Below are 27,807 nucleotides of genomic sequence, written 5' to 3'. Positions count from 1 at the left end.
CGGTAGTGTCGTGGTGATGGTGGTGATGGTGGTAGAGTGATGGTGATGGTGGTGATGGTGGTAGAGTGATGGTGGTGGTGATGGTGGTGATGGTGGTGATGGTGGTAGAGTGATGGTGGTGGTGATGGTGATGGTGGTGATGATGGTGGTGATGGTGGTGATGTTGATGGTAGTGATGGTGGTGGTGATGGTAGTGATGTTGATGGTGGTGGTGATGGTGGTGATGGTGGTAGAGTGATGGTGATGGTGGTAGTGATGGTGATGGTGGTGATGATGGTGGTGATGGTGGTGATGGTGGTGGTGATGGTGGTGGTGATGGTGGTGATGGTGGTGGTGATGGTGGTGATGGTGGTAGAGTGATGGTGTGGGGAGCGGTAGTGTCGTGGTGATGGTGGTGATGGTGGTAGAGTGATGGTGGTGGTGATGGTGGTGATGGTGGTGATGGTGGTAGAGTGATGGTGATGGTGGTGATGGTGGTGATGGTGGTAGAGTGATGGTGATGATGGTGGTGATGGTGGTGATGGTGGTGATGGTGGTAGAGTAGTGTCGTGGGTAGCGCTACGCTGCGCCATGAAGATTTTCACTCCGGGTTCGATTCCTGCTCACGGCCACCACCGGTGACCATTATCTGATCTGGTTGTGGGCCTCCCCTAGGTCGACTCAGCCATGCATTGGTATTTGGTGCGGTGCGTAAACATCGCCACTGAGAAGACAAAGGCGGTCGGGCGTGGTGCTGTGGGTTGCCTGCTGTGCCAGGCTGGGTGCAGGAGGAGGTCACGGGACAGATCCAGCAGGTGCTATGGGTTGCCTGCTGTGCCAGGCTAGGTGCAGGAGGAGGTCACGGGACAGACCCAGCAGGTGCCATGAGTTGACTAACTGAGACGACCGGCTGATGCACCACCACCTGTGGCAACTCGTTGCGCTTTATCCGTCCGGCGCTCCGCTCGTTGTTGTGAGTGTCGCTCCTCTGCCCTCCGCTGTTGCCGGAGGGCGACTGCCTCCAGCTGCCCAGCAGCCTCAAAGTGCACCTAGCCTGGCACTGTCCGGTAAGCATCCTTCACGAGCCTCCTCCATACACACATACACACAAAGATCCCCCGTGTAGCCTTCGCAGACTGTTGGGACAAGTGCTGTTAGCGAATACCTACGAAGGCCGGGCACGGTACACGAGGGGGTGGGTGGCCAGCACCACGCCCGACCGCCTTTGTCTTCTCAGTGGCGATATTTACGCACCGCACCAAATACCAATGCATGGCTGAGTCGACCTAGGGGAGGCCCTGCTGGGTCTGTCCCGTGACCTCCTCCTGCACCCAGCCTGGCACAGCAGGCAACCCATAGCACCTGGGTCTGTCCCGTGACCTCCTCCTGCACCCAGCCTGGCACAGCAGTCAACTCATGGCAGCTGCTGGGTCTGTCCCGTGACCTCCTCCTGCACCTAGCCTGGCACAGCAGTTAATCCAAGTGCACCTAGCCTGGCACGTGGTGACGTAACCGCCAATGGCTACGAGCCCACCCACCACCATCGACAGCAGTGATATCGATTACCTGAGCCGGTCCTGGGCCTTCCGAAGGTAGAGACAGCCTGACACGGGTGCCTGGGTGGTGTGTAAAACGTCGCACTGAGGGAAGACAAAGGCGGCCGAGCGTGGCGCTGGCCACCCACCCCCTCGTGTTCCGTCATGGCCTTCATAGGTGCTCGCTAACAGGACTTGTCCCAACAGTCTGTGAAGGCTATACGGGGATCTTTGTCTTTTGTCCGTGTATGTAAATGTGTGTTGTGTATGTGTGTGTTATGGATGAGTGTGTCCGTGTGTGTGTATGTAGATGTGTGTGTATGTAGATGTGTGTGTGTGAGTGTTTGTACGAATATATCCTGTGCGTGTGAGTGTCTGTGTGTGCGAGTGAAAGTGTCTGTGAGTGTGTGAGTGTTTGTGTGAGTGTGTGTGTTAGTGTGAGTGTGTGTTTGTGTGAGTGTGTGTGAGTGTCTGTGTGTGAGTGTGTGTGTCAGTGTGAGTTTGTGTGTGTCAGTGTGTGTGTGTTTGTGTCGGTGTATGTCTGTGTAAGTTTATGAATATTCATGAACCTCCACTCCACGTCTCACTTCTCTTCGCCAGACTCTCGGAGAGCCGCTCCTAAGGTGATGGTGGTGACGGTGGTGGTGGTGATGGTGGTGATGGTAATGGTGGTGGTGATGGTGATGGTCGTGGTGGTGGTCATGGTGGTGGTGGTGATGGTGGTGGTGGTGGTGATGATGGTGGTGATGGTGATAATGGTGGTGATGATGATGGTGATTAATGATGGTGGTGGTGGTGATGGTGGTGGTGGTGGTGATGATGATGGTGGTGATGGTGGTGGTGATGATGGTGGTGATGGTGATAATGGTGGTGATGATGATGGTGATTAATGATGGTGGTGGTGGTGATGGTGGTGGTGGTGGTGATGATGGTGGTGATGGTGGTGGTGATGGTGGTGGTGATGGTGGTGATAATGGTGGTGATGATGATGGTGATTAATGATGGTGGTGATGGTGGTGGTGATAGTGGTGGTGGTGATGGTGGTGATAATGGTGCTGATGGTGATGCTGATGATGGTGCTGATAGTAGTGTTGGTGATGGTAGTGACGGTGGTGGTGATGGTGGTGATGGTAGTGGGGATGTTTAACACGTCGGCTTTTGCAACCAATATTATTCATTGGTTAAATTATCCAACCCAAAAAAAACTTGTGGGGAGTGGGGATGGTGGTGGGGATGGTGGTGATGTTTGTAATAATGGTGATGATGACGGTATTAATGGTAGTGGTGATAATGATAATAGCAACGATGATGATGAAAATAAGGGTGGTGGTGGTGATGATGGTAGTGATGGCAAAACAACCCACTACCTCCTCGTGGTGCCGGACGGGCAACGCTGTCGTGGTCAGTGCTGTGGGGGGAGGGCCAATTCAGACTAGCCTTTCTCCTCATGGCGCTTGTGACTACCACAGCGGCTAAATGGGGGCTCTGAACGGGTGCGAGGGGCTGGTAACCCCTCCACCCTCAATTAACTTACCGTTAAACCACGACGACTACATTTAACTAATAAGCTTGCGCCGAAGGCCCTGGGGAGACAGACGTCTACGACGTCTCCTGGCCAAACCCCATTCGGCGAAGCCAGGAGTCCTTACTTTCGGGGCTCCTCCAGAGAGAGCAACAAACCACTACGTGTGGCCACGTGGAATGTTCGAACTCTCACTGCGGAGGAAAGGCTGCCACTCCTCTGTCGGGAGCTGGACCGGTACCGCCTGGATCTCTGTGGTATTCAGGAGGTCCAGTGGACCGGCTGTGGCTCCTGCCACTATGAGGGGTGGACAGTCCTCTTCTCGGGGCAGGAGACTGCCAAACAACAGGGAGTGGTTTTTCTTCTGAACAAAAGAATGAAGGGGACGTGGGAGCGTGGCGGTGAGGTGTGGGAAGCTGTAAGCCCCATGCTACTTTGGGCTCGCTTTCCTATGAACCAGAGGCGAGGAGTGGTGGTCGTGGTTAACTATGCCCCCACTGAAGACGAACATCCGTGGTGAGATGCAGGCAAGGCCTATGAGCCAGATGCCTTCTATGACCTATCACAGATGCTAGCTAAAGTGGTCCCTCAGGACAGAGTCATCTTGTTGGGTGACTTCAATGCCCGAGTTGGTCATGATGCTGGCACCTGGTCTGGAGTGATTGGAAGGCATCGGCCAGATCAGCTCAATAACAACGGCAGGAGGCTACGAGATTTTTGCGCAGCCCATGGGCTTGTAATTACCAACACGCAGTTCCGGCATCGGCGCATCCACACAACATCATGGATGCATGCCGGGTCCAAGCAAGAACATCTGCTGGACTACATCGTGACGGAACAGCGGATGCGAGCCCATGTCCTTGACACCAGGACCTACCGTGCAGCTGATCTGCCCAATGACCATCGACTTGTCATCTGTAAGATGCGCCTGCCATTCTTCCACCCCGTTGGTGGGTGTACACCCAGGACCCCATTCAAAACCTTAGTGGCATGGTCTCAGCTAGCTGTTGAAAGTTGCAAGCAATAATTTGGTCATTGCTTGCGGCTGGGGTTGGCATCGTCCCCCACTCCTGCTGATGTCGAGGGTAAATGGGCGAGGTTTATTCTCCCACTGCGGTGGCGGGTGTCCATCTCGAGACCACACAATGGACTGGTCCGGGCTCGCTGGTGAACATTGCGAACAAGAATTTAATCATCGCTTGCAGCTGGAGTTGGCATTGTCCACCCTTCCTGTCCTTCTGATGCCGAGGGTAAATGGGTGATGTTCAGGACTTTGTGCTCATGCAGCTGCAATGGCTGCTTTGGGAACACGGTTCAGACCTCCCCAGAGACCCTGGCTGACAGAGGAGGTGTTCAAGCTAGCTGAGAAAAAGTGACAGACCCACTTTCATCGGCTACAGCATCCCACATCGGAGAATGAGGAGGCTTACCGCAGCCTTCGCTCGAAGGTTCGGAGAGCCGTGAGGCGCTGCAAGGATGGGTAGTGGTCGCGGGTTGCTGAGGAAATGGAGTCTGCCTCAGTGGCCCGCGATCACAAATCGCTCTTTAATTCCATCAAAAAAGTAACCTGAAGCACCACACCTATTACCATCATTAGGGGACGGAACGGTGATCCAATCTCCGACCCCCAGGAACAGGTTTGCAGATTGCTGAGCATTTCTGTGAGGTCCTGGGGGATGGGACATCCCTCAGCCAGGAAAACATCATGGCACAAAGTGGGGATAACCCTGCCGAAGCTACGGTGCCTCAAATATTGGAAGAAGTCACTCCCTGCGAGTGGCTGGCTGAGGTGCCATCTGTTGAGGCAGTACTGCAGGTGATCCAGAGTCTGAGACCAGAAAAGACACCGAGCCGAGATGATCTCCCAAGCGAAATGCTGAGGGAGGGTGGCGTTTGTGCACAGACTGCCCTCCATGACATCATAACAACAGTCTGGACCACTGGACGGGTTCCGCAGGAATGGAAGGATGCCCTGGAGGTCCCCCTCTTTAAGAAGGGGGACCGCACAGACTGTAACAACTACAGTTTCATCTCACTCCTCAGTATGCCGGGAAAAGATTATTCAACATCGCCTTGCTAGGCACGTTTCAGGAAAGGGCGGTCCTTCACGGATGCATATTTTCTGTCCATCTGCTACAGCAGAGGTGTAGGGAATTCCAACAAGACCTACATCTCTGCTTTATTGACCTGGTCAAGGCCTATGATACCATCAGAAGGCCTGGGCTCTGGGTTGTTCTTCGTGCTTTCGGAGTCCCTGACCCTCTGCTCATGATCATTAAGGACCTTCATGATCATGATGGTGAGTGGGCCCAGGTAAAACTACGTGGCCGGAAGTCGGAGCCATTTGCTGTACACCTTGGGGTGCGACAGGGATGTCTTCTGGCTCCCACATTATTTAACATCTATTATGACCACGTAGTTCGTGAGGTCTTCAATAGCTGCACCGGAGGAATTTCCATCTGGTACAGATACAGTGGGAGGCTGATCAATGCCCGGGTGCGGTCAATGGATGGCTCCCTATTGCTCAACGATGTTATGTATGCCAATGATCTGGTAATCGTTGCTCACTCAGAGGGGATTTGGAGCTTACCACTAAGAGGTGGGGCCTTACCATCAGCCCCACCAAAACTAAGCACCTGCTAGGGTATTTTGTACCATCGGACACTCCACCCCCATAACTCCCAATTGGTGATGGGGCAGTTGTGGAGAAAGTGGAGAGTTCCCCATATCTGGGCAGTGTGCTTATGACCAGCTCCGGTTTAACAGCAGAGGTCTCACTCTTAATCAGTCGAGCGGCATTATCTTTTCATCGGTTGCGTAATGCTATGTAGAAGCTACCTGGTCTGTCACTCTGCATGAAGCTTTAGGTCTTCTCGGCCACAGTAATTCCCTCCCTTCCCTACGCTTGCGAAATGTGGACCCCCTTTGTGGAACATCTTTGCCGGTGAGAAACATTTAGACTGGCCTGCCTATGGTCTATCCTGGGTTTAACCAGACTGGATTGTGTGAGGAGCTCACAAATCCTTGAAAGATGTGGGCAAAGTCCCATTGGTGAGCTCCTCCAGCAGGCAAGGCTGCGTTGGCTGGGCCATGTAGCCCGCATGCCTAGTCAGCGCATGCCTAAATAGCTTTTGTTCAGCCGGATCGAGGAGGCTAAATGGGCGCGGCACGGGCTAGAGAAGAGATGGAGTGATGTGGTACAGGAGGATGTGGAGCTGAGTGGACTTTCCAATGACTGGTACCAGCGGTGTCAAGATCGGCCTTTGTGGAGGAGGCTCGTGAAGGACGCTACTGGGCAGTTGGAGGCAGTCACCCTCCAATAACAACGGAGGGTGGAGGAGCGACGCTTACAACAATGAGCGGAGCGCCGGGTGGCTAAAGCACAGCAAGTTGGCACAGTAGGGGCACAGGTGGTGCAGCAGCCACTCATCTCGGTCATCTCAGTCAGTCGACCCGTGGCACCTGCTGGGCCTGCCCCATGACCTCATGCCAGTGGCCGTTCGACACTTCACGTGGCCTCAACGTACACAAGTGTCGTGGTGACGTCACCGCCACTTTGTGGCGAATGGCGGTTGTTGTTGTTGATGGCAACGATGATGTTGATAATGATGGGAATGATGATAGTGGTGATAATGATGTTAACAATGATAATGGTGATGATGCTAACCACCTATACCCTGCCCCATCCTCCTCCACCAATCCCCAACCCCCATCTCCTCCAACCACAGCGATGGGCACCACTCGGTCCACCTTTCCTCCACACTCTCCACCCTCGCGCGCCCGACCAGCCATGCCCACATCGCTCCTGGCAATGGTGGTGATGATGGTGGCGGTGGTGGTGGCGTTCGGACCTCAGCCAGCCCTGGGTTACCCCTACGATGAGGACTACGACGCCTATGACGACCGTGACGGTGACCACGGTGGTGGTGGCGGTGGTGGTGGTTCCTACAACCCCTACGACCCCTACGGAGGTGGTGGAGGAGGTCACCAGTCCCACTGGACGAACGTCTACCGACAAAGGTTTTACTTCCAGTGTCCGCCCGGGCAGGTGAGGGGATGAGACTCAGGGTCGAAGGTCTGCGGTACGACAAGCGCACCTGCACTTACGAACATCTCACACTTATAAACATCTCCCACTTATGAACATCTCACATTTACGAATGCCTCACACTTACAAACATCTCACAATTAGGAACGTTGCACATTTACGAACGTCTCGCACTCACGAACATCACACACTTAGGAATGTTCCGCACTTACAAACTTCCCACAGTTACGAACATCTCCCACTTACGAACATCTTACGCTCATGAACATCTCGCAATTTGGAAAATCTCACACTTACGAATGTCTCCCACTTACTAACACTCCCCACTTACGAATGTCTCCCACTTACGAATGTTTCCCACTTACGAATGTCTCCCACTTACTAACACTCCCCACTTATGAATGTCTCTCACTTACGAACGACTCGCACTTTTGAACGTTCGCAGCTACAAACATCTCCCAATTACAAACGTCTCCCACTTACGAACATTGTTTAATTATGAATGTCTCTTAATTCTAGATTTGAAGCTTTCGTGACTGCAAGGATTCATATTCTTAGGTTTTTTCGGTAAAGTCACGTAGATAAAAAATTAAAATTAAAATTAATAAAAGTAAAATAAAAAAAATAAAAAAAATCACGACGTTTCGGAGGCAACACAAGCTTCCGTCTTCAGGTGTAACCGTCACTCCACGATTGCTGAATTATTAATTGCTGTATTATTAATTAAAAAATTTTACCTACGTGACTTTACCGAAAAAACCTAAGAATATGAATGTCTCGCATTTACGAACACCTCACACGCTACGAAAATCACACACTTAGGAATGTTCCGCACTCACGAACGTCCCGCAGTTACAAACATCTCCCACTTACGAACATCTTACGCTCGTGAACGTATCACACTTACGAAGGTTTTGCACTTAAAACACATCCCCCACTTATGAACATCCCCCACTTATGAACATCTCAGACTTACGAACATCTCGCGCTTGTGAACGTCACACACTTACGAACATTGTGCAATTATGAATGTCTCACACTTAGTAACGTCTCGCGTTTACGAACGTCTCGTACTTACGAGTGCCTCGCACTTACGAACATCACACACTTAGGAATGTCTCTGAATTAAGAACATCTCCCACTTACGAACATCTAGAACTTACGAACATCTCACAATTACGAACGTCCTAGACTTGCAAACTTCTCCCACTCACGAACATCTCGCACTTACGAACATCACGCACTTACATATGTCCCACAGTTACGAACATCTCCCACTTATGAACGTCTCCCACTCACGAACATCTCCCACTTATGAACGTCTCCCACTCATAAACGTCTAACACTTACGAAGGTCTAGCAAGTACGAAGGATTCACACGTAGAAACATCCCCCACTCATGAACATTTCACCTCTTACGAACATCTCGCACTTACAAATGTCTCGCACTTACGAACATCCCCCACTTATGAATATCTCGCATTTACGAACATTATGCAATCACGAATGTTTCCAACTTAAGAACGTCTCCCACTCACGAACATCTCTCACTTACGAACATGTCTCACTTATGAATATCTCCCACTTACGAACGTCCTGCAATTACAACCTTCTCCCACTTACGAACATCTCACACTTACAAACATCTCACAATTAGGAACGTCGCACATTTACGAACGTCTCACACTTACTAACACTCCTCACTTATGAATGTCTCACTTACGAACGACTCGCACTTTTGAACGTTCGCAGCTACAAACTTCTCCCATTTATGAACGTCTCTCACTTACGAACATTGTGCAATTATGAATGTCTCGCATTTACGAAAATCTACCACACACGAACGCCTCACACTTAGGAATGTTCCGCACTCACGAAATATCCCGCACTTACGAATGTCCCGCAGTTACAAACATCTCCCACTTACGAACATCTCACGCTCATGAACGTCTCGCACTTATGAAGGTCTTGTACTTACAAAGTATTCGCACTTAAAAAACATCCCCCACTCATGAACGTCTCCGACTTACGAACATCTCGCACTTTAGATCTTCCCGCACTTAAGAACATCACACAGTTACGAATGTCCCACACTTACTGATGTCCCGCACTTACGAATGTCCCTCAGTTACGAACATCTCCGACGCATGAACATCTCGCACTTACGAACATGTCGCACTCATGAATATCTTGAACTTACGAACATCATGCTCTTATGAATGTCCCGCAATTATGAATGTCCTGCACGTATGAACGTCTCACACTTACGAACGCCATGCACTTACGAACGTCTCGCACATATGAACATCTCACACTTACAAACTTCCCCACTCATGAACATCTCCCACTGCGAACGTCTCCCACTTACGAACATGTCCCACTTATGAACATCTCTCACTTACGAACGCCCTGCGCTTACAAACTTCTCCTACTTATGAACATCTCGCAGTTACGAACATCTCACAATTAGGAACATCTCCCACTTACGAACGTTCCGCACTTACAAATGTCTCCGACTTAAGAACGTTTCCCACTCACGAACATCTCGCACTCACGAACATCTCCCATATACAAACAGCTCACACTCATGAACGACTTGAACTTACAAACGTCATGTACTTATGAATGTCCTGCACGTACGAATTTCCTGCACTTATGAACATCTCCCACTCACTAACATCTCACACTTACGAACATGTCTCACTTATGAACTTCTCGCACTTACAAACGTCCCGCACTTATGAACATTTAACAAACAGCTCGCACTCACGGACATTTTTCACTGATGAACATCTCACACTTACACACATCTCCCACCCTGGCCCCACTGACTCCCTGGCCCCACTGACCCCTGGCCCCACTGACCTCTGGATCCCCTGGACCCCGCAGGTGCTGAGCGAGCTGCGTAGCGAGCACAGCGCACACCGGGACCATGTGGACCGCCTCTGGGGCTTCCAGTGCCGGGTGGAGAGCCCAGCCATGGTCATGGGGGAGTGCTTCTGGGAGGAGTACAACCGGGCAGGGCTACCCTGGTGAGGGGAGGGCAGGGCTGGTGAAGGGGGGGGCAGGGGTGGTAAAGAGGGGGAGGGCTGGTGAAGGGGGGGGGGGCAGGGCTGGTGAAGGGGGGGGAAGGGGGGGCAGGGATGGTAAAGGGGGGAGGGGGGCTAGGACCGGTTTCTACCTTCCGGGTCTCATCAGCAGTACAGCCAGGCTCTGCTTGAACCCATCCAGTATGTATTTATGTTGAACTCCTTTTGCAGCCTACCGTAGCCAAATGTGCTACGGTTAGGCACGGGGCTAATCTTTGTGAACTGCCCAGTCTGGGGGTGACGACCGGTTTCAACATTCAGCCTCTCATCAGGAGTACCACTTCAGCAAACTTTGGACAGGCTTCAACATTCGGGGTAGGATCGGCAGCAGAGGCAGAGACTTGGCTCGATCCAACCCCGAGGAGCTGCCGAGCTGCCGTCGAGGACCGGTTTCTACCGTCGGGGTCTCATCGGCGAACCCGGCGCGCCCCGCGTGTGTGGCGAGTCGCAGGTACCAGCTGTGCTCGGACGGAGCCGTGGTGGCCGGAGTGCAGAGCAACTACTTTGAGGCGGTGTTGGACCGTGAGTGGCAGTTCTACTGCTGCCGATTCCTCAAGCAATGTCCCTACGGCAGCTGGTGCGTGTACACACTCACCACACCGTGTACACAGACACACACCGTGTACACACTCACCACACCGTGTACACACTCACCACACCGTGTACACACTCACTCACCCACACCGTGTACTCACTCACACCGCGTACTCACTCACACCGTGTACATACACACACCGTGTACTCACTCACATCGTGTACACACACACACCGTGTACTCACACACACCGTGTACACACACACACCGTGTACTCACTCACACCGTGTACACACACACCGTGTACTCACACACACCGTGTACACCCACACCGTGTACACACACACACACCGTGTACTCACACACACCGTGTACTCACTCACACCGTGTACTCACACACACCATGTACTCACTCACACCGTGTACTCACACACACCGTGTACTCACTCACACCGTGTACACACACACCATGTGTAAGGACAGTACGGGGTGATGTCGGGGCAGTACGGCTCCCCGTGGCCATGGTTACTAATTAACGTAACAGCAACAGAAGGGGTCACGTGAGGGTAACGTGGGACCTAAGTGTTCGCTAACGATGATTGATGCGACAAGCTTTGACAGGGTCGCGTGAGGACAAACACGTGGCCTAACGGTCGTGAATTGTAACAAGGGCAGAGACAGACAGGGCCAGGTACGGTGAGAGAGGGTTGGGGAATCGGGGCGTGGCCGGGTCGTGAGGGGGATAAGAGCCGGGGCGAACCGGGGCTCTGGGCTGCCGTGGCCGTCGTGTCCATCGTCCTGGAGTGGGCACCCGCTCGTCTTGGAAGGCTGAGAGTTACGTTGTCTCCTTGAATAAAGGTGTCAGTTTTGTACCAGTTTAAAAGGGTAAAAACCTACGACTATATATTGCCACTGGTAAAAGAGATCTCATAGTGTAAATGCTTAACCCGAGCTCTCAATACTCTGATATTGCACTGTGTTTGAGTTGTACGCCTTCTGGTATCATCTGGTCCAACACCAATGGGGACTAGGCTCTAAAGAAAGCCGTCTCGGGTGTGGACCAATCAACTTCAAGGACAGTGCATATTATTATCATTATCAGAGTTGCTTCTTTTTGTTAGCTTTTTTGACTACTTGTGTTGTGGTTATTGCAAACATGATGCCTTGAATAAAGGTGTCAGTTTTGTACCAGTTTAAAAGGGTAAAAACCTACTACTATATTTTGCCACTGGTAAAAGAAATCTCATAGTAGAGTGATCTAAGTTACCCGAGTGTCGTGTGTCATTACTGAGGCGCACACGCGATTTAGCGGAGGCAACGCGTTTAATAAACAACTCACTGATCACTGTATTCTATTGCTAAGTGTGGCTATGCCGTCCTCGACTGTTCACGACGTGCGTGTGACTTGGCTAGCGAACGGCTCTGGCCCACACCAAGCTGCCTGGCCCATGGTGCCCAGCGTCACGAAGAGCAAAGTTCTCTTCAGTTGATCCCCAAAACGAGCCCCGAAAAACCCCTCGGTGCCCCCCCTTTAGGGGCCGTCCATAAATGACGTCACGCACCTGGGGGGGGGGGGAGGGGGGGTCAGACATTTGTGACGATGTGTGACGAGGGGGGGAGGTTTGAGAAATGTGAGGTCACGTCAAAATGCGCAACTTTAAATAAATATAAACAACACGTTAATTAAATAGAATTGACTTAAAGCTTTCGTGACTGCAGGAATTCACATTCTTGGGTATTTCGGGAAAGTCACGTAGATGGCTTCAAAGAAAATAGTAAAAAAATAACAAAAAACTACGACGCTTCGATGGCAAGCGGTCGTCTTTTCCTGAAGACGGCCGCTTGCTTTGCCATCGAAACGTCGCTTCCTGTTGTGATTATTTTATTTGAACCAGCAGGTAGCTGCTGTGTGTAGCTGTGTGTGTAGCTGTAGCGGTGTATAGCTGTGTCTGGCTGTGTGTAGCTGTGTGTAGCTGTAGCTGTGTGTGTAGCTGTGTGTAGCTGTGTGTAGCTGTGTGTGGCTGTGTGTGTAGCTGTGTGTGTAGTTGTGTGTAGCTGTGTGTGTAGCGGTGTGTGTAGCTGTGTGTGTAGCTGTAGCTGTGTGTTTAGCTGTGTGTGTAGCTGTAGCTGTGTGTGTAGCTGTGTGTGTAGCTGTGTCTGGCTGTGTGTAGCTGTGTGTAGCTGTAGCTGTGTGTGTAGCTGTGTGTGTAGCTGTAGCTGTGTGTAGCTGTGTGTAGCTGTAGCTGTGTGTAGCTGTGTGTACCTGTGTGTAGCTGTGTGTACCTGTGTGTAGCTGTGTGTAGCTGTAGCGGTGTGTAGCTGTGTGTAAGCTGTGTGTAGCTGTAGCTGTGTGTGTAGCTGTGTGTAGCTGTAGCTGTGTGTAGCTGTGTGTAGCTGTGTGTAGCAGTGTGTAGCTGTAGCTGTGTGTAGCTGTGTGTACCTGTGTGTAGCTGTGTGTACCTGTGTGTATCTGTGTGTAGCTGTAGCGGTGTGTAGCTGTGTGTAAGCTGTGTGTAGCTGTAGCTGTGTGTAGCTGTAGCTGTGTGTGTAGCTGTGTGTAGCTGTGTGTAGCTGTAGCTGTGTGTGTAGCTGTGTGTGTAGCTGTAGCTATGTGTGTAGCTGTGTGTGTAGCTGTAGCTGTGTGTGTAGCTGTAGCTGTGTGTAGCTGTAGCTGTGTGTGTAGCTGTAGCGGTGTATAGCTGTAGCGGTGTATAGCTGTGTGTGGCTGTGTGTAGCTGTGTGTGTAGCTGTAGCTGTGTGTGTAGCTGTAGCTGTGTGTGTAGCTGTGTGTAGCTGTAGCTATGTGTAGCTGTAGCTGTGTGTGTAGCTGTGTAGCTGTAGCTGTGTGTGTAGCTGTAGCTGTGTGTGTAGCTGTGTGTGTAGCTGTGTGTGTAGCTGTAGCTGTGTGTGTAGCTGTGTGTGTAGCTATGTGTAGTTGTGTGTAGCTGTGTGTAGCTGTGTGTAGCTGTGTGTGTAGCTGTAGCTGTGTGTGTAGCTGTGTGTGTAGCTGTGTGTGTAGCTGTAGCTGTGTGTGTAGCTGTGTGTGTAGCTGTGTGTGTGTAGCTGTGTGTGTAGCTGTAGCTGTGTGTGTAGCTGTGTGTAGCTGTGTGTAGCTGTGTGTGGCTGTGTGTGTAGCTGTGTGTGTAGCTGTGTGTAGTTGTGTGTAGCTGTGTGTGTAGCGGTGTGTGTAGCTGTGTGTGTAGCTGTAGCTGTGTGTGTAGCTGTGTGTGTAGCTGTAGCTGTGTGTGTAGCTGTGTGTAGCTGTGTGTGTAGCTGTGTGTGTAGCTGTAGCTGTGTGTGTAGCTGTAGCTGTGTGTGTAGCTATGTGTAGTTGTGTGTAGCTGTAGCTGTGTGTGTAGCTGTGTGTAGCTGTAGCTGTGTAGCTGTGTGTGTAGCTGTAGCTGTGTGTGTAGCTGTAGCTGTTTGTGTAGCTGTGTGTAGCTGTAGCTGTGTGTGTAGCTGTAGCTGTGTGTGTAGCTGTGTGTGTGTAGTTGTGTGTAGCTGTGTGTAGCTGTGTGTAGATGTAGCTGTGTGTGTAGCTGTGTGTGTAGCTGTGTGTGTGTAGCTGTGTGTAGCTGTAGCTGTGTGTAGCTGTGTGTAGCTGTGTGTGTGTAGCTGTAGCTGTGTGTAGTTGTGTGTGTAGCTGTGTGTAGCTGTAGCTGTGTGTGTAGCTGTGTGTGTAGCTGTAGCAGTGTGTGTAGCTGTAGCTGTGTGTAGCTGTGTGTGTAGCTGTAGCTGTGTGTGTAGCTGTGTGTAGCTGTAGCTGTGTGTGTAGCTGTGTGTGTAGCTGTGTGTGTAGCTGTGTGTGTAGCTGTGTAGCTGTAGCTGTGTGTGTAGCTGTAGCTGTGTGTAGCTGTGTGTAGCTGTAGCTGTGTGTAAGCTGTGTGTAGCTGTAGCTGTGTGTAGCTGTGTGTAGCTGTAGCTGTGTGTAGCTGTGTGTAGCTGTGTATAAGCTGTGTGTAGCTGTGTGTGTAGCTGTGTGTAGCTGTGTGTAGCTGTAGCTGTGTGTAAGCTGTGTGTAGCTGTGTGTAGCAGTGTGTAGCTGTAGCTGTGTGTAGCTGTGTGTACCTGTGTGTAGCTGTGTGCACCTGTGTGTAGCTGTGTGTAGCTGTAGCTGTGTGTGTAGCTGTGTGTAGCTGTAGCTGTGTGTAGCTGTAGCTGTGTGTGTAGCTGTAGCTGTGTGTGTAGCTGTGTGTGTAGCTGTAGCTGCGTGTGTAGCTGTAGCTGTGTGTGTAGCTGTGTGTAGCTGTAGCTGTGTGTAGCTGTAGCTGTGTGTGTAGCTGTGTGTGTAGCTGTAGCTATGTGTAGCTGTAGCTGTGTGTGTAGCTGTGTAGCTGTAGCTGTGTGTGTAGCTGTAGCTGTGTGTGTAGCTGTAGCTGTGTTTGTGTGTAGCTGTAGCTGTGTGTGTAGCTATGTGTAGTTGTGTGTAGCTGTGTGTAGCTGTAGCTGTGTGTGTAGCTGTGTGTGTAGCTGTAGTTGTGTGTGTAGCTGTGTGTGTAGCTGTGTGTGTAGCTGTAGCTGTGTGTGTAGCTGTGTGTGTAGCTGTGTGTAGCTGTGTGTGTAGCTGTGTGTAGCTGTGTGTGTAGCTGTGTGTGTAGCTGTGTGTAGTTGTGTGTAGCGGTGTGTGTAGCTGTGTGTGTAGCTGTAGCTGTTTGTGTAGCTGTGTGTGTAGCTGTAGCTGTGTGTGTAGCTGTAGCTGTGTGTGTAGCTGTGTGTAGCTGTGTGTGTAGCTGTGTGTGTAGCTGTAGCTGTGTGTGTAGCTGGCTGTGTGTAGCTGTAGCTGTGTGTGTAGCTGTGTGTGTAGCTGTAGCTGTGTGTGTAGCTGTGTGTGTAGCTATGTGTAGTTGTGTATAGCTGTAGCTGTGTGTGTAGCTGTGTGTGTAGCTGTAGCTGTGTGTCTAGCTGTGTGTGTAGCTGTAGCTGTGTGTGTAGCTGTGTGTGTGTAGCTGTAGCTGTGTGTGTAGCTGTGTGTGTAGCTGTAGCTGTGTGTGTAGCTATGTGTAGTTGTGTATAGCTGTAGCTGTGTGTGTAGCTGTGTGTGTAGCTGTAGCTGTGTGTGTAGTTATGTGTAGTTGTGTATAGCTGTAGCTGTGTGTGTAGCTGTGTGTGTAGCTGTAGCTGTGTGTGTAGCTGTGTGTGTAGCTGTGTGTGTGTAGCTGTAGCTGTGTGTGTAGCTGTGTGTAGCTGTTTGTGTAGCTGTGTGTGTAGCTGTAGCTGTGTGTGTAGCTGTGTGTGTAGCTGTAGCTGTGTGTAGCTGTGTGTGTGTAGCTGTGTGTAGCTGTGTGTGTAGCTGTGTGTGTAGCTGTGTGTGTAGCTGTAGCTGTGTGTGTAGCTGTGTGTGTAGCTGTAGCTGTGTGTGTAGCTGTGTGTGTAGCTGTAGCTGTGTGTGTAGCTGTGTGTGTAGCTATGTGTAGTTGTGTATAGCTGTAGCTGTGTGTGTAGCTGTGTGTGTAGCTGTAGCTGTGTGTCTAGCTGTGTGTGTAGCTGTAGCTGTGTGTGTAGCTGTGTGTGTGTAGCTGTAGCTGTGTGTGTAGCTGTGTGTGTAGCTGTAGCTGTGTGTGTAGCTATGTGTAGTTGTGTATAGCTGTAGCTGTGTGTGTAGCTGTGTGTGTAGCTGTAGCTGTGTGTGTAGTTATGTGTAGTTGTGTATAGCTGTAGCTGTGTGTGTAGCTGTGTGTGTAGCTGTAGCTGTGTGTGTAGCTGTGTGTGTAGCTGTGTGTGTGTAGCTGTAGCTGTGTGTGTAGCTGTGTGTAGCTGTTTGTGTAGCTGTGTGTGTAGCTGTAGCTGTGTGTGTAGCTGTGTGTGTAGCTGTAGCTGTGTGTAGCTGTGTGTGTGTAGCTGTGTGTAGCTGTTTGTGTAGCTGTGTGTGTAGCTGTAGCTGTGTGTGTAGCGGTGTGTGTAGCTGTAGCTGTTTGTGTAGCTGTGTGTAGCTGTGTGTGTGTAGCTGTAGCTGTGTGTAGCTGTAGCTGTGTGTGTAGCTGTGTGTGTAGCTATGTGTAGTTGTGTGTAGCTGTAGCTGTGTGTGTAGCTGTGTGTGTAGCTGTAGCTGTGTGTGTAGCTGTGTGTGTAGCTGTAGCTGTGTGTGTAGCTGTGTGTGTAGCTGTGTGTGTGTAGCTGTAGCTGTGTGTGTAGCTGTGTGTAGCTGTGTGTGTAGCTGTAGCTGTGTGTGTAGCTGTGTGTGTAGCTGTAGCAGTGTGTGTAGCTGTAGCTGTGTGTGTAGCTGTGTGTGTGTAGCTGTGTGTGTAGCTGTGTGTGTAGCTGTAGCTGCGTGTGTAGCTGTAGCTGTGTGTGTAGCTGTGTGTAGCTGTAGCTGTGTGTAGCTGTAGCTGTGTGTGTGTGTAGTTGTGTGTAGTTGTGTGTAGCTGTGTGTAGCTGTTTGTGTAGCTGTGTGTAGCTGTGTGTGTAGCTGTGTGTGTGTGTAGCTGTGTGTGTGTAGCTGTGTGTGTAGCTGTAGCTGTGTGTAGCTGCAGGCTACCTGGATGTGCTGCTGTGTAGTGGCCAGGGCGGTGAGGGGGTGGGGGGGACTCCCCCACATTCCCCTCCCTTCGTGTCGGTGACCTCTCGTCTCAAGGTGACTCGGGACCCCGTGTAGCCCCCCCCCCCACCGTGTAGCCCCCCCGTCCCACCGTGTAGCCCCTCCCCCCCCCACCTCTGTGGCCCAGCCACCCCCCACACCCCCACGGGTCTCCTCAGGCTGACTCAGGACCATGCGCGTCACCCACCACAACCCCACGTGTCCTTGCATCCCCCCCCCCGTGCCCACCCCCCAGGATGACTCAGGACGTCCCCGACTACCCGGGCCAGGAGTTGAGGTTTTCCCTCCTGCCGGAGTTTTACATCCGCGGTGCGGCCACCACCTTCAGCCCCGTCGAGAGGTCAGAGTGCACGCAAGCGTGTGAGAGTATGTACACGTGTGTGTACACGTGTGTGTGTACACTTGTGTGTACACGTGTAAGTGTGTACACGTGTGAGAGTGTGTACACGTGTGTGTGTGTACACGTGTACGTGTGTGTACATATGAGTGTACACGTGTGTGTGTACATGTGAGTGTCCGCGTGTGTGTGAGTGTGTACACGTGTGTGTGTGTGTGTATATGTGAGTGTACACATCCGGCAAAAACAACCCCCTACCTCCTCGCGGTGTCGGACGGGAAACTTCGTGTGGCCACGTGGAATGTTCGAACGCTCACTGCGGAGGAGAGGCTGCCACTCCTTTGTCGGGAGCTGGACCGGTACCGCCTGGATCTCTGTGGCATTCAGGAGGTCCGGTGAACCGGTTCTGGCTCCTGCCACCATGAGGGGTGGACAGTCCTCGACTCGGGGCAGGAGACTGCCAAACAACAGGGTGTGGCTCTTCTTCTGAACAAAAGAATGAAGGGGGCGTGGGAGTGTGGCGGTGAGGTGTGGGAAGCTGTAAGCCCCAGGCTACTTTCGGCTCGCCTTCCCATCAACCGGAGGCGAGGAGTGGTGGTTGTGGTTACTTAGGACCACACTGAAGACGAACATCCGTGGAGGGATGCAGGCAAAGCCGATTAGTCAGATGCCTTCTATGACCTCCTGTCACAGGTGCTGGCTAAATTGGCCCCTCGGGATAGAGTCATCTTGTTGGGTGACTTCAATGCCCGACTTGGTCATGATGCTGGCACCTGGTCTGGAGTGATTGGAGGGCATGGGCCAGATCAGCTCAATAACAACGGTAGGAGGCTGCTAGATTTTTGTGCAGCCCATGGGATTGTAATTACCAACACGCTGTTCCGGCATCAGCGCATCCACACAACATCATGGATGCATGCCGGGTCCAAGCAAGAACATCTGCTGGACTACAAAGTGACGGACCAGCAGATGCGAGCCCATGTCCTTGACACCAGGACCTACCGTGGAGCTGATCTGCCTTATAACCATCGACTTGTCATCTGTAAGATGCGCCTGCCATTCTTCCACTCCGGTGGTGGGTGTACACCCAGGACCCCATTCCAACCTAAAGTGGCCTGGTCTCAGTTAGCTGATGAAAGTTGCAAGCAAGAATTTCATCATCGCTTGCGGCTGGGGTTGGCATCGTCCCCCACTCCTCCTGATGTCGAGGGTAAATGGGCGAGGTTTAGGACTGTGACTCATGCAGCTGCAATGGCTGCTTTGGGTACGCGGTCCAGACCTCCCCAGAGACCCTGGCTGACAGGGGAGGTGTTCACGAAAGTTGAGAAAAAGCGACAGGCCCACTCTCATCGGCTATAGCATCCCACGTCAGAGAATGAGGAGGCTTACCGCAGCCTTCGCTCGGAGGTTCGGAGAGCCGTGAGGCGCTGCAAGGATGGGTGGTGGTCGCGGGTTGCTGAGGAGATGGAGTCTGCCTCAGTGGCCCGCGATCACAAATCCTTATTTAACTCCATCAAAAAAGTGACCTGCAGCGCCACACCTATTACCATCATTAGGGGAATAAACGGTGATCCAATCTCTGACCCCCAGGAACAGGTTTGCAGATTTGCTGAGCATTTCTGTGAGGTCCTGGGGGAGGGGAAATCCCTCAGCCAGGAAAACATCATGGCACAAAGTGGGGATATCCTGCTGAGGCTGCGGTGCCTCAAATATTGGAAGAAGTCACCCCCTGTGAGTGGCTAGCTGAGGTGCCATCTGTTGAGGAAGTACTGAAGGTGATCTGGAGTCTGAGACGAGGAAAGGCACCGGGCAGAGATGATCTCCCAAGCGAAATGTTGAGGGAGGGTGGCGTTTGTGCACAGACTGCCCTATATGACATCATTACAACAGTCTGGACCACTGGACGGGTTCCGCAGGATTGGAAGGATGCCCTGGTGGTCCCCCTCTTTAAGAAGGGGGACTGCACAGACTGTAACAACTAAAGGGGCCTCTCACTCCTCAGTGGGCCGGGAGAGGTCCTGGCAAGGATTATTCAACATCGCCTTGCTAGGCACGCTGAGGAGAGGCTTGCGGAGCCCGAATGCGGTTTCAGGAAAGGGCGGTCCTGCACAGATGGCATATTTTCTGTCCGTCTGCTACAGCAGAGGTGTCTGGAATTCCAACAAGATCTACATCTCTGCTTTATTTACCTGGTCAAGGCTTATGATACCATCAGTAGGCCTGGGCTCTGGGTTGTTCTTCGTGCTTTCGGAGTCCCTGACCCTCTGCTCACGATCATTAAGGACCTTCATGACGGTGAGCGGGCCCGGGTAAAACTACATGGCCAGGAGTCAGAGCCATTCCCTGTACACCTTGGGGTGCGACAGGGATGTCCTCTGGCTCCCACATTATTTAACATCTATTTTGACCACGTAGTTCGTGAAGCCTTCAATAGCTGTACCGGGGGAATTTCCATTTGGTACAGATATAATGGGAGGCTGATCGATGCCCGGGTGCGGTCAAGGGACGGCTCCCTATTGGTCAACCACATTATGTATGCCGTTGGTTTGGTAATAGCTGCTCATTCAGAGGAGGAGTTCGTGACGCTGCTGCTGAAACTGGAGCGTGCCACTAAGAGGTGGGGCCTTACCATCAGCCCCACCAATACCAAGTACATTGAGGGAAAAAAGTATTTGATCCCATGCTGATTTTGTACGTTTGCCCACTGACAAAGAAATGATCAGTCTATAATTTTAGTGGTAGGTTTATTTGAACAGTGAGAGACAGAATAACAACAACAAAATCCAGAAAAACACATGTCAAAAATGTTATAAATTGATTTGCATTTTAATGAGGGAAATAAATATTTGACCCCTCTGCAAAACATGACTTAGTACGTGGTGGCAAAATCCTTGTTGGCAATCACAGAGGTCAGACGTTTCTTGTAGTTGGCCACCAGGTTTGCACACATCTCAGGAGGGATTTTGTCCCACTCCTCTTTGCAGATCTTTTCCAAGTCATTAAGGTTTCGAGGCTGACGTTTGGCAACTCGACCCTTCAGCTCCCTCCACAGATTTTCTATGGAATTAAGGTCTGGAGACTGGCTAGGCCACTCCAGGACCTTAATGTGCTTCTTCTTGAGCCACTCCTTTGTTGCCTTGGCCGTGTTTTGGGTCATTGTCATGCTGGAATACCCATCCACGACCCATTTTCAATGCCCTGGCTGAGGGAAGGAATTTCTCACCCAAGATTTGACGGTACATGGCCTCGTCCATCGTCCCTTTGATGCGGTGAAGTTGTCCTGTCCCCTTAGCAGAAAAATACCCCCAAAGCATAATGTTTCCACCTCCATGTTTGTCGGTGGGGATGGTGTTCTTAGGGTCATAGGTAGCATTCCTCCTCCAAACACGCGGAGTGGAGTTGATGCCAAAGAGCTCCATTTTGATCTCATCTGACCACAACACTTTCACCCAGTTGTCCTCTGAATCATTGAAATGTTCATTGGCAAACTTCAGACGGGCATGTATATGTGCTTTCTTGGGCAGGGGCACCTTGCGGGCGCTGCAGGATTTCAGTCCTTCACGGCGTAGTGTGTTACCAACTGTTTTCTTGGTGACTATGGTCCCAGCTGCCTTGAGATCATTGAAAAGATCCTCCCGTGTAGTTCTGGGCTGATTCCTCACCGTTCTCATGATCATTGCAACTCCACGAGGTGAGATCTTGCATGGAGCCCCAGGCCAAGGGAGATCGCACCAACTGTTGTCACCTTCTCAACAAGCTGCTTGGCGATGGTCTTGTAGCCCATTTCAGCCTTGTGTAGGTCTACAATCTTGTCCCTGACATCCTTGGAGAGCTCTTTGGTCTTGGCCATGGTTGAGAGTTTGGAATCTGATTGATTGATTGCTTCTGTCAACAGGTGTCTTTTATACAGGTAACAAGCTGAGATTAGGAGCACTCCCTTTAAGAGTGTGCTCCTAATCTCAGCTCGTTACCTGTATAAAAGACACCTGGGAGCCAGAAATCTTCCTCATTGAGAGGGGGTCAAATACTTATTTCCCTCATTAAAATGCAAATCAATTTTTAACACTTTTGCCATGCGTTTTTCTAGATTTTGTTGTTGTTATTTTGTCTCTCACTGTTCAAATAAACCTACCATTAAAATTATAAACTGATCATTTCTTTGTCAGTGGGCAAACCTACAAAATCAGCAAGGGATCAAATACTTTTTTCCCTCACTGTACCTGCCTGGGTATTTTGAACCATCGGACACTCCACCCCCACAACTCCAAATCGGTGATGGGGCAGTTGTGGAGAGAGTGGAGGGTTTCCCATACCTGGGCAGTGTGCTTATGACCGGCTCCAGTTTAACAGCAGAGGTCTCACTCCGAATCAATCGAGCAGCAATATCTTTTCATCGGTTGCGTAACGCTGTGTGGAAGTTACCTGGTCTGTCGCTCCACACGAAGCTTCAGGTCTTCTCGGCCACAGTCATGCCCTCCCTTCTCTACGCTTGCGAAACGTGGACCCTCCTAATGGAGCATCTTCGCCGGTTAGAAACATTTAGACTGGCCTGCCTACGATCCATCCTGCGTTTAACCAGGCTGGATTGTGTGAGGAGCTCACATATCCTTGAAAGATCTGGGCAAAGTCCCATCGATGAGCTCCTCCGGCAGGCAAGGCTGCGTTGGCTGGGTCATGTAGCCCGCATGCCCAGCCACCGCATGCCTAAACAGCTTTTGTTCGGCCGGATCGAGGGGGCTAAACGGGCGCGGCACGGGCTAGAGAAGAGATGGAGTGATGTGGTACAGGAGGACGTGGAGCTGAGTGGACTTGCCGATGACTGGTACCAGCGGTGTCAAGATCGGCCTCAGTGGAGGAGGCTCGTGAAGGACGCTACTGGGCAGTTGGAGGCAGTCGCCCTCCAACAACAACGGAGGGCGGAGGAGCGACGCTCACAACAACGAGCGGAGCGCCGGGTGGCTAAAGCACAGCAAGTTGGTACAGTAGGGGGCACAGGTGGTGCATCAGCCAGTCATCTCGGTCATCTCGGTCAGTCGACCCGTGGCACCTGGGTCTGCCTCGTGACCTCCTGCCAGCGGGCGTTCGACACTTCACGTGGCCTCAAGGTGCACATGGCCTGGCACAAGCGTCGTGGTGACGTCACCGCCACTTAGTGGCGAATGGCGGTTGTTGTGTTGTTGTATGTGTGTATGTGTGTGTATGTATGTGTGTGTATATGTGTGTGTATGTGTGTGTGTATGTGTGTGTGTATGTATGTGTGTGTGTATGTGTGTGTATGTGTGTGTGTATGTATGTGTGTGTATGTGTGTGTGTATGTGCGTACACGTGAGTGTGTACACACGCGTGTGTGTACCCGTGTATGAAGGGTACCCCTGTTAAGGGGAGGACCTCCTAAGTGTGAAGGGTACCCCCTAAGTGTGGAGGGGAGGACCCCCTAAGTGTGGAGGGGAGGACCTCCTAAGTGTGAAGGGTACCCCCTAAGTGTGGAGGGGAGGACCCCCTAAGTGTGGAGGGGAGGGCCCCCTAAGTGTGAAGGGTACCCCTAAGTGTGGAGGGGAGGGCCCCCTAAGTGTGGAGGGGAGGACCTCCTAAGTGTGAAGGGTACCCCCTAAGTGTGGAGGGGAGGACCCCCTAAGTGTGAAGGGTACCCCCTAAGTGTGAAGGGTACCCCCTAAGTGTGGAGGGGAGGACCCCCTAAGTGTGGAGGGGATAACGGTGGTCGCCGTTCTCCCGCAGGGACCGGCAGTGGAAGTTCGTGGTTGCTCGTCTCGGCGACTGCCCCGAGTACTGAAGACGTCCGCACTGACACGAACAAAGCTCCCCCGTGTAGCCTCTCTCACGGGCCGTAAGGGGGCAAGTGCTGTGAGTAGCGAGCAGCAGCAGCAGCCTATGAAGGCCGGGACGATATAAGGGGTGGTGGATAGGCCAGCACCACGCACGCCCGTCCGCCTTTGTCTTCCCCATTGCTTGATGTTTCACACGCACCGCCCTCACCACGTACTCATGTGAAAGGCTGAGTCGACTTATCACTGGTGGTGGTGGTGGAGGTGGTGGTGGAGGTGGTGGAGGTGGTGGTGGTGGAGGTGGTGGTGGAGGTGGTGGTGGTGGTGGAGGTGGTGGTGGAGGTGGTGGAGGTGGTGGTGGAGGTGGTGGTGTAGGTGGTGGTGGTGGAGGTGGTGGTGACCTTGAATCGACCTCGGGTCTCTGGGTTTGTCACGCAGCGCACTAACTGCTGCGCCACCACTCCCCACACACCTCTGTACTCAACTCACCCCTACACTCACCCCTACACTCATCCTTACACTCACCACTACACTCACCCCTACACTCATCCTTACACTCACCCCTACACTCACCCCTATACTCACCTCTACACTCACCTACACTCACCCCTACACTCACCCCTACACTCACCCTTACACTCACCTCTACACTCACCTCTACACTCACCCTTACACTCACCTCTACAATCACCTCTACACTCACCCCTACACTCACCCCTACACTCACCTCTACACTCACCTCTACACTCACCCCTACACTCACCTCTACACTCACCTCTACACTCACCTCTACACTCACCTCTACACTCACCCCTACACTCACCTCTACACTCACCTCTACACTCACCTCTACACTCACCTACACTCACCTCTACACTCACCTCTACACTCACCCCTACACTCACCCCTACACTCACCTCTACACTCACCCCTACACTCACCCCTACGCTCACCTCTATGCTCACCTCTACGCTCACCTCTACACTCACCTATACACTCACCTCTACACTCACCTCTACACTCACCTATACACTCACCCCTACACTCACCTCTACACTCACCTCTACACTCACCTCTACACTCACCTCTACACTCACCTACACTCACCTCTACAATCACCTCTACACTCACCCCTACACTCACCTCTACACTCACCTCTACACTCACCTCTACACTCACCTCTACACTCACCTATACACTCACCTCTACACTCACCTCTACACTCACCTATACACTCACCTCTACACTCACCTCTACACTCACCTATACACTCACCTCTACACTCACCTCTACACTCACCTCTACACTCACCTCTACACTCACCTCTACACTCACCCATACACTCACCTCTACACTCACCTATACACTCACCTCTACACTCACCTATACACTCACCTCTACACTCACCTCTACACTCACCTCTACACTCACCTATACACTCACCTACACTCACCTCTACACTCACCTCTACACTCACCTCTACAATCACCTACACTCACCTCTACACTCACCCCTACACTCACCTCTACACTCACCTCTACACTCACCCCTACACTCACCTCTACACTCACCTCTACACTCACCTCGAGACTCACCTCTACACTCACCTATACACTCACCCCTACACTCACCTCTACAATCACCTCTACACTCACCTCTACACTCACCTCTACACTCACCTCGAGACTCACCTCTACACTCACCTCTACAATCACCTCTACACTCACCTCGAGACTCACCTCTACACTCACCTCGAGACTCACCTCTACACTCACCTCTACACTCACCTATACACTCACCTCTACACTCACCTCTACACTCACCTCTACACTCACCTCTACACTCACCTCTACACTCACCTCGAGACTCACCTCTACACTCACCTCTACACTCACCTCTACACTCACCTCTACACTCACCTCTACAATCACCTCTACACTCACCTCGAGACTCACCTCTACACTCACCTCTACACTCACCTCGAGACTCACCTCTACACTCACCTCTACACTCACCTCTACACTCACCTCTACACTCACCCCTACACTCACCTACACTCACCTATACACTCACCTACACTCACCTCTACACTCACCTCTACACTCACCTCTACACTCACCTCTACACTCACCCACACTCACCTCTACACTCACCCCTACACTCACCCATACACTCACCCCTACACTCACCTCTACACTCACCTCTACACTCACCTCTACAATCACCCCTACACTCACCCATACACTCACCTCTACACTCACCTCTACACTCACCTCTACACTCACCTCTACACTCACCTCTACACTCACCTCTACACTCACCCATACACTCACCTCTACACTCACCTATACACTCACCTCTACACTCACCTATACACTCACCTCTACACTCACCTCTACACTCACCTCTACACTCACCTCTACACTCACCTACACTCACCTCTACACTCACCTCTACACTCACCTCTACACTCACCTCTACAATCACCTACACTCACCTCTACACTCACCTCTACACTCACCTCTACACTCACCTCTACACTCACCTCGAGACTCACCTCTACACTCACCTATACACTCACCCCTACACTCACCTCTACAATCACCTCTACACTCACCTCTACACTCACCTCTACACTCACCTCGAGACTCACCTCTACACTCACCTCTACAATCACCTCTACACTCACCTTTACAATCACCTCTACACTCACCTCTACACTCACCTCTACACTCACCCCTACACTCACCCTTACACTCACCTCTACACTCACCTCTACACTCACCCTTACACTCACCTCTACAATCACCTCTACACTCACCCCTACACTCACCCCTACACTCACCTCTACACTCACCTCTACACTCACCCCTACACTCACCTCTACACTCACCTCTACACTCACCTCTACACTCACCTCTACACTCACCCCTACACTCACCTCTACACTCACCTCTACACTCACCTCTACACTCACCTACACTCACCTCTACACTCACCTCTACACTCACCCCTACACTCACCCCTACACTCACCTCTACACTCACCCCTACACTCACCCCTACGCTCACCTCTACGCTCACCTCTACGCTCACCTCTACACTCACCTATACACTCACCTCTACACTCACCTCTACACTCACCTATACACTCACCCCTACACTCACCCTACACTCACCTCTACACTCACCTCTACACTCACCTCTACACTCACCTACACTCACCTCTACAATCACCTCTACACTCACCCCTACACTCACCTCTACACTCACCTCTACACTCACCTCTACACTCACCTCTACACTCACCTATACACTCACCTCTACACTCACCTCTACACTCACCTATACACTCACCTCTACACTCACCTCTACACTCACCCATACACTCACCTCTACACTCACCTCTACACTCACCTCTACACTCACCTCTACACTCACCCATACACTCACCTCTACACTCACCTATACACTCACCTCTACACTCACCTATACACTCACCTCTACACTCACCTCTACACTCACCTCTACACTCACCTATACACTCACCTACACTCACCTCTACACTCACCTCTACACTCACCTCTACAATCACCTACACTCACCTCTACACTCACCCCTACACTCACCTCTACACTCACCTCTACACTCACCCCTACACTCACCTCTACACTCACCTCTACACTCACCTCGAGACTCACCTCTACACTCACCTATACACTCACCCCTACACTCACCTCTACAATCACCTCTACACTCACCTCTACACTCACCTCTACACTCACCTCGAGACTCACCTCTACACTCACCTCTACAATCACCTCTACACTCACCTCGAGACTCACCTCTACACTCACCTCGAGACTCACCTCTACACTCACCTCTACACTCACCTATACACTCACCTCTACACTCACCTCTACACTCACCTCTACACTCACCTCTACACTCACCTCTACACTCACCTCGAGACTCACCTCTACACTCACCTCTACACTCACCTCTACACTCACCTCTACACTCACCTCTACACTCACCTCGAGACTCACCTCTACACTCACCTCTACACTCACCTCGAGACTCACCTCTACACTCACCTCTACACTCACCTCTACACTCACCTCTACACTCACCCCTACACTCACCTACACTCACCTATACACTCACCTACACTCACCTCTACACTCACCTCTACACTCACCTCTACACTCACCTCTACACTCACCTACACTCACCTCTACACTCACCCCTACACTCACCCATACACTCACCCCTACACTCACCTCTACACTCACCTCTACACTCACCTCTACAATCACCCCTACACTCACCCATACACTCACCTCTACACTCACCTCTACACTCACCTCTACACTCACCTCTACACTCACCTCTACACTCACCTCTACACTCACCCATACACTCACCTCTACACTCACCTATAC

The 27,807-nt window shown here is 51.6% G+C and overlaps 1 protein-coding gene across 1 annotated transcript; it reads left to right on the top strand.

The window, feature by feature from the left end:
- Positions 1-1,890: 1,890 nt before the first annotated feature.
- On the top strand, positions 1,891-23,623 carry DPT (dermatopontin). The gene is made up of 6 exons (XM_061579845.1): positions 1,891-2,137; positions 6,765-7,084; positions 9,974-10,116; positions 10,625-10,750; positions 17,479-17,583; positions 23,317-23,623. Exons 2-6 carry the CDS (start codon positions 6,767-6,769, stop codon positions 23,369-23,371), a joined length of 747 nt encoding a protein of 248 aa, XP_061435829.1. The 5' UTR covers positions 1,891-2,137; positions 6,765-6,766; the 3' UTR covers positions 23,372-23,623.
- The last annotated feature ends 4,184 nt before the right edge of the window (positions 23,624-27,807 follow it).

Source organism: Lethenteron reissneri, chromosome 70 (genome assembly GCF_015708825.2).
Source record: "Lethenteron reissneri isolate LAM-NWPU_2019-01 chromosome 70, ASM1570882v1, whole genome shotgun sequence".
NCBI classification, from domain to species: domain Eukaryota; kingdom Metazoa; phylum Chordata; class Hyperoartia; order Petromyzontiformes; family Petromyzontidae; genus Lethenteron; species Lethenteron reissneri.
The sequence above is the reverse complement of the archived record's forward strand: the minus strand, read 5'-3'. Positions and strand labels throughout refer to the sequence as shown.